At 36.5% G+C, this 8,128-nt stretch overlaps 1 protein-coding gene across 2 annotated transcripts in view; it reads left to right on the top strand.

Moving 5' to 3' along the window:
* Positions 1 to 8,128, top strand: part of KITLG (KIT ligand) — a 126,283-nt gene that overhangs the window by 46,263 nt on the left and 71,892 nt on the right. For both annotated transcript variants that reach the window (XM_006870706.1, XM_006870707.1), the window contains exon 2: positions 5,037 to 5,150. In XM_006870706.1, the coding sequence (XP_006870768.1) occupies positions 5,037 to 5,150 (114 nt within the window). The remainder of the gene's footprint in view (positions 1 to 5,036; positions 5,151 to 8,128) is intronic.

Below are 8,128 nucleotides of genomic sequence, written 5' to 3'. Positions count from 1 at the left end.
CAACAACAACAAGGACTCTATGAAAAAGAAATCCAGAGTTTAGTCAATTATGTTTACACACATGGAATCTCCTTGTATTAGTAGAGGAGATTTAAAAAATATTTTGGGATTGTTCCAAAAGAAGAATCTCTAAAATAAAAGTCATTTACTCAGTAGTATAAGGGAGACAGAATCCTGGTGTGGCGCTGTGGGTTAACGTGCCAGACTGCAAAGCCGTTTGAACTGTAATGTTGACGGTTCAAGCTCACCAGCTACTCCTCAGAAACCTGATACAGGGTCGCTATGGGTTGGAATTGATTTCTTGGCCCTTAACAACAACAACATAAGGGAGACAGTGCAATGATGAGTCAAATCAAGTACACTGCTTAATCCTGTAGGAAGGTGCATTTGTTTATGTGGGTAAGAGTGTCTCAGGTTTTATTATCTGGTGAAAAGAGCCAGCTAATTCTCTTTGGTGTAATTAGAAAATATAAAATTATAGACATTTTTTCAATGTGCTGTTTATATACAATGGGTGGACAGTTTCCAAATAACATGTGTAACTGAGAAAAAAAATACATATAGACAGCTTTATCATCTATAAAATGGAATTGTTGAAACTTTTACAAATTTTCAAATCACTCTTTTTATAACCAGATAAAGAATAGTTCTGATCCTTCACTTAACAAACCATTTTCTGTTGACAATAATGTGGACTGCTTTGCAAAATTAAGTAGCCTTGGTGGCGTAATGCTTAAGTGCTCAATTGCTAAAGGTCAGTGTCTCAAACCCATCAGCTGATTTCACGGAAGAAGGATGTGGCAGCCTGCTTACATGAAGATTGTTGTTGTTGTCTGCCATTGCTTCTGTTCTGGCTCATAGCAACCCATTATAAGATTTCGAAGACTGTACATCTTTATGGGAGCATAAAGCCTCATCTTTCTCCTGGGATGTGGCTGGTGGCCTCTAATCACAGACCTTGAGCTTCTCATCCAGTACTTTTCCTACAGAGCCACTGTGCTTCGTACCATAAGATTACAGCCTTGAAAACTCTATGGGGCAGTTCTGCTCTGTCTGGTGAATCCTCTGAGTCAGAATCAAATCGAGGCCAACAATTTTGTTTTGAATTTGCAGAACTAGCATAGTTATACTCATCTGTCAATTCACAATAAAAGCTTAAAAAAAAAAAAAAGTACTGATCTGTTGACACAATCTGAGCTTTCTTGGAATTATGAATTAGGGCCTTTGTATTCCAAGTCAGAGTTTTCTCTTGTGAGTTTGGTTATTATGAGTCACCCCTTGGAGCCTGGTCACATCTGCTATTGATAGAATTAACTTTTTAGTTATAAATGAAGAGTACCAGACACAGCCATTGCCATACCCAAGGTCACTCAACCTTTTATTGTCATTCTTTTCTAAAATCCTTCACCTTTACTTATCAGTCAAGGATATTTAATAAGGTATATATATGAAGATGTGACATCAGAGTGTGTAAAGTAAGTTACCTTAAGCAAAATATCTGCTAAATTGGATCACCACGGTAAAGAAATATGGATCGATTGTTAAAACTCGTTAAAATAGTTTTAATTTTGTTTACAAGTCATCATACCTACATAGGAAGACATGCAATCTTAGAAATGTTAGCCAATGAGAATCATCATTTGGTCCAGTGTAACTGCCAATAGCTTGCAGATATGAAATAACAATTGAAATCATTGTGAATAATAATTCAGTTCATTTTGAATATTTGACAAGCTAAAGAAGTAGGAAGGATTTCTAGTCATGCACAGCTGGGCTTTCATGTAATTTTGAGATGTCATTGGCAATTGTTAGCTTATTAAATAAATTTCAGATATTTTCAAATATTTTCACATCTCTGTGCCATTGCTTGTGTTGTTTATTTTTCTTGGACTGGAATGTTGGTCTTTTCTTTATCAACTCTTGCAGATTTCTCCTTGTCCTCCCAAATCCAGGCAGAGACACCTTTATTTTCTGGCTTTTCTTGGCACTGTCTTCCTGTCATGGATTCCCCCACTTAAGGTTAATTAATTAATTGCTTCCTCTTCTGTGTTCCCAAAACATTTATCACAAGGTGTACTTGTTATTTACTTACATGCTTCTGATTTTCAAGGGCATCTTCATCATCTCTGTTTCCTAGTGACTGCTACAGTAGCTATCTCATACTTGTTGTTAAATGCTGTTGAGTCAGTACCGACATATAGCAACCTTGTATAGGGTTTCTGAGTAGCAGCTGGTGAGCTTGAACTGCTGACCTTGCTGTTCAAACCGACCTTGCAGTCTAGCACATTAGCACACAACACCACATCAGGACTCCTGTCTCATACTAAGTGCTCAATAAAATTTTATTGAGTTTCATCACTAGACTTTTTGTATGGTAGGGAAGGGGAAGGCACTTCAAAAGTTCATGAGAAAATGGAATTTTTGAAATCCCCTCATATTAGTTACTAAGTCACCCAGCAAATATTCAGTGTTATTGTTTAGTGCTGAAATGGGCTGGTATTGGTCATTTTGAATTGGTCAGCCGTATGGTTTACTATCCTGGTAATGACAAACTCAAGAGGAATGGCGTTGCATTCATAAACAAAACCAGCTTTTCAAGATACAACTTTTGAAGTACAGTGATGTCTATGATAGACTAATATGCATATGCCTATAAGGAACACCGGCATTGTGGGTTAATGTGCTGGACTGCAAAGTTGGTTTGAACCACAAGGTTGGTGGTTCAACCTCACCAGCTGCTCTTCAAAAACCCTATACAGGGTTGCTATGAGTCAGAATTAACTCTGTGGCATTTAACAACAAGAACAGCAACAATGGCAAAATATTGAGCGATGCAGGAAGCAAAAACATAAGATGGAAGGAATGTATAAAGTCACTGTATCAGAAAGATTTGGTCGACGTTCCTCTATTTCAAGACAGCATATTTTGAAGAAGCAAAGGTATTGAAGGAAGACGTCCAAGCTGCACTGATGGCACTGATGAAAAACAAACTTTCAGAAATTGATGGAATGCAAACTCATGCAGTGTTGAGAGGGTTCACTTGTCTATGCCAAGAAATTTGGAAGACAGCTACCTAGTGAAGCAGTTTGAAGAGTTGCATGTTTATGCCTATTCCAAAGAAAGGTGAACCAATGAAATGCAGAAATGCAGGATAATGCACTGGACCACAAGATCAGTTTGAACTGCAAGGTCAATGGTTCAAATCCACCAGCCACTTCTATAAAGCTTAAAGAGGGTTGCTATGAGTTGGAGCCAACTCGATGGCACTTAACAACAGCAACAATCACTGATATCACTTGCAAGCAAAATATTGGTGAAGAATATTAAAAAACAGTTGCATAATTAAAAAAGCAGATCAAGAAGAGAACATGGAACTAGGAATATCAGTGATAACATCAGATGGATCTTGACTGAAAGCAGAGCTTACCAGAAGCATGTTTACTTGTTCTTTAATGACATAGGCATTCATAATAGACTATGGATAACATTGCAAAGATTGGGTGTTCTATAACAACTAGTTGTGCTCTTGAGGAACCTGTAGATAGACCAAGAGACAGTCATTTGAACAGAACAAGGAGCTGCTGAATGGTTAAAAATCAGGAAAGATGTGTGTCAGGGGTGTATCCTTTCCACCATATTTATTCAATTGTGTGATGAGCAAATAATCTCAGAAGCTGGGTTATGTAAAGAACATGACATCAGGATTGGAGTAAGAATTAACAACCTATGAAATGCATGGCAAACATAACCTTGCCTGCTGGAAGCAAAGAGAATTTGAAATACTTACTGATGAAGATCAAGGAATACAGTCTTCAATTACACTCGACATAACGAATATGAAAATTGTCACAACTAGACCAATAAGCAATGTTATAAGATTGAAATTGTCAAAGACTTCATTTAGCTTGCATCCATAATCAAAGTCCATGGAAGCAGTAGTCAAGAAATCAAATTACACATTGCATTTAGGCCAGTCTGCTACAAAAGATCTCTTAAAAAATTTAAAGAGCAATGATGTCTTTGAGGACTAAGGTGTGACTAATCCAAGCTGTGGTATTTTCAGTCACCTCGTATGCTTGTGAAAGTTGGACAGGGAGTAAGGAAGACCATAGAAAATTCAATGCATTTTAGTTATGGTGTTGTCAAATAATATTGAAAGTACCGTGAATTGTCAGAAGAAGAAATAAATCTGTCTTAGAAGAAATTGCAGCCAGAACACTCCTCAGGAGCAAGTATGGCAAATGTTGGTGGTCTGTCATACTTAGGATGCATTATCAGGAGGGACCAGTCCTTGGATAAGGACACTGTGCTTGGCAAAGTGGAGGATCAGTGAAAAGAAGATGGCCTCAATAAGATGGACTGATACAGAAGCTGTATCAATGGGTCCAAAATGGCAACCATTGTGAAGATGGTAGAACACTAGGCAATGTTTCATTCTGTTGTGCATAGGATTACTGTGAATTCGAACCAACTAGATGGCCCCTAACAACATCAACAGCAGAGGTAGTTTAAATGTCTTTCTGCTTGCTAAGGAAATATTTTTATTTATTTAAATAGTTTAAAAAATTTGTGATTCACAACAATGATCCTTTTGCTCTCTCACTGCTCAAGGGCTATGCTGTTACTTGCCAAAATGTAGACATTTAAAGTAGAAAAAGAGAAAGTTTCTTTTTGTGCCTTAAGGTATGAATTTTATGCATTCTCTACTTTTTAGAAGACACTGTAAGTGAAAAATCCTTTACATGTTGCTGCAAGCTCACTCCTAATTGCCATTAGGAAATTGGTATAGAAATCTTTTGATAAAAGTAAACAATATGTAAAGTCATTGAAATGAATAATTCAAGTCATGGTTTAACTAAGATATTAAAAATATTTTGTCAGCATAATTTGGATGCTTAGCATTAATTTTATTTAAGTTAGTAAGTTTTTTTTTTTTTCTTCATATAGTAAATTGACATCAAGGAATAATGTTCACAGTTGAAATAATTTCAGGTTTAAATTGAAGATTGACGAGCAATTTTTCTGTTTTCATTTAGACTTGGATTATCATTTGCATTTATCTTCAACTGCTCCTATTTAATTCTCTTGCCAAAACTAAAGAGAGCTGTAAGAGACTTGTGACTGATGATGTGAAAGACATTACTAAATTGGTAAGTAAGGGAGACTTTCAATAACTCTGCCTCTTTTCTTCTCATAGATAAAATATCTAGGGTCCTTCTCAAAACAAGATTAGTAATTTTCTAAGAAAAGGAAGGGGATCACTGAGTTTTTCCAAAACCTTAAAAATAGCAGAAAGATATTTAAGGTCATGGTGAATTTATTGGTAAAATTAACTCATTGTATACATACCAGTCCAATGACTTTGTTTCTTAGTTGATCCTTTCCTCTCAATTAACATTCGGTTACTCTCTGTCACAAGCCTAAGAAAACACAATCTGATCTTCCAATAGGGTGTTTCAACAGCAAGAAGACCCTGTCACAGGTGGGCTGGTGTTTGTCCCCAGTGAACTTAGTTGGAGGAGTAATTTGATGCCCAATTGTTAAATAGACTCCCTTCCCACATTGGTCCCATTGTACCATTTTCATCAACAGAAGCTGTTGGTCATTACTCTCTTCATGCTGTGTTTCTTGCCACTTCTCTCTTTAAATGCAGATCTCAGAGAGGGTGTAACACATCATCTGGAAGACATTATTCCCGACTCACAAGAACTGAGAATGATTTTTCATGCTCATTTAAAAGCTATAGTGTGTGACTTCAGTATGAACAAAGTTTGAAACGCATTTTTCTTAGCTCCTGGTTCACAATAGTCAGCTATAGTTAGTTATTTGAATAGAATAACTTGATTAGAGAATAGAAGTGATTAGAGAATAGGAAAGAAATTAGGATTGTAATATGGAGAAAAGAAAGATAACTATTTGCTAGGAGTTAGAGCTACATTTATTTTACTTGCTTTCAATGGGTATTTCCTGGTCTACTTATTTTATAGCCTTCAAAGCTGAACTTCAAAATAGAAGTTTAATCTATGATTGTTGTTGTTTAGCCTGTATTCAGAATTAGAAACACATACACAATTCATGCAGACATATTTTGAAGGAAAAGTATTTTTTGATATAACACCTGAATGTACCAACGTGTTTTATTTGAGGAGTTGATGACCAAAGTAATGCTAAAACAGTTGCACGGCACATAACCAACCAATCAACCATATGTCCAGCTAGATATTGCATATAAGGATGGAGAACTGAAAAAGTGTTCTTTAAAAACATCACATCAATCCTGGCCTTTTACCCCAAAATGTTTATTAGTTTATGACCCAAGATACAATATCAAAAGTGTATTTTATGTTCTAAAGTTTGTGAATATTATTAGAGTACGTTGAACAAGTTGTTCCAGTAGTTCTTAAACATTGATGAACATCAATGTTTTTGTTGTTGTTATGTGCCATGGAGTTGGTTCCGACTCATAGCGACCCCTTGCAGGATTTCTGAGGCTGTAAATATTTACAGGAGCAGAACACCTCAACTTGTTCCCGCAGAACCGCTGGTAGTTTTGAACTGCTGACCCTGCGGTTGGCAGCCCGACTCTTAACCACTATACTACCAGTTGTTGTTGTTGTTAAGTGCTGTCAAGTCGGTTCCGACCCATAGCGACCCTGTACAGGGTTTCCGGGGGTATAAATCTTTACGGGAGTAGAAAGCCTCATCTTTCTCCCGTGGAGCGGCTGGTAGTTTCAAACCGCTGACCTTAAGGTTCACAGCCCGATTCGTAACCACTACACTACCAGAGCCCCTTTTAATTTTAATAAGCACTAAAATCACTTGTAGTGCTTATTAAAATGACAGTTGTCTGGGCTCCACTTTAAGAAACTGATTCTATAAACATGGGCAGAACATCTAAGCATATACATTTGCAACAAACTTCCAGAATCAGATTTAAGAACATTGTTCTAGATGGTCTAGAGGTCAAAATCTTTAGATATTAATTTAATCTCAGTTCTTCGTATGACTATGTTTTGTTGTATAGATTTTATAAGGATGCCAATTAATATAGTCTCCAACATATCCCTAAGGCAGGTCATGACCGATCAAAATTACCCTCATAGGGCTATTGGCGTAATAACAGGGAATGGCCTGGTGAAGCCCACTGTGGTTCCAGGAACCAGCTTTCAAATACTTGGTCCATACCATAAAGCTTGGGAGGCAATGGTGTGTTTGACCCCAGACCAGGCATATTCACCATGGCATATATAAAGAAATTATTTGTATGTGTTATCATATGCTAAGTATTTGAGAAATACGACTTAATAAGCCCTACTTCCGGTCAAATGTCAAACTGATAGTTGCAAATGGCACAAGTAGATATTACAAGCACCTTCCAAGATTTTCTAGTCATTCCTTTTATTGTCTGTTCCTTATCCGTTGATACAATAAGAAATAGCAATAAACATTAATAAGAGGAGAAAGAAAAGAGATGCCCAATAAGAGATACTTATTAATACTGACACACTAAAATATAATTAGTCAACTTTAGGGAAAATGTGAAATAATTAAATTGAAGAAAGGTGTGTTCCTCCACCCTTTCCAGCTACTGACATGGAGAGATACAATTTCATTGCAACAGTTGCTGCAGTGTAACGAGTGTATTTTATTTGGATTATAATTTTTAATATGCTACTTGAAAAAAAATTAAAGTTAGTAAAACTAGAATGCAGAAGATCACTTCTAGTTGAGTAAATAAAGATGTATACAATTCACAGCCTTTATTTCCTAGGTGAAAAAATAACAAAAGTTTTATAAAATTATCCCTGATCCACAGCATTTATAATTTAGTTGGGGAGATATACCATCTCCCTAGTGATTTGAATGCATGTCACTAAAACCACAGTAACAACACAGGAGTGGGACTATTAAAAAGATTTCAGGGTTGGATAAGAAACAACCTTTCTAAGTCTCATTCCTTAGTTGGTATTTTGTGGCATAGATTGGTGTATGTATATATGTACATTATCATAGCTGTTGTCACTAATGGAGTCCTGGTGTGGGGCTGTAAGATAAGTTCTTGACCAACTTTAAGGTCACTTTGAACGGCAAGGTTAGCACTTCAAACTCACTATGTGCTCCTAGGAAA

The sequence above is a fragment of the Chrysochloris asiatica genome, unplaced genomic scaffold, assembly GCF_000296735.1.
Source record: "Chrysochloris asiatica unplaced genomic scaffold, ChrAsi1.0 scaffold00149, whole genome shotgun sequence".
Taxonomy (NCBI): domain Eukaryota; kingdom Metazoa; phylum Chordata; class Mammalia; order Afrosoricida; family Chrysochloridae; genus Chrysochloris; species Chrysochloris asiatica.
The sequence above is the reverse complement of the archived record's forward strand: the minus strand, read 5'-3'. Positions and strand labels throughout refer to the sequence as shown.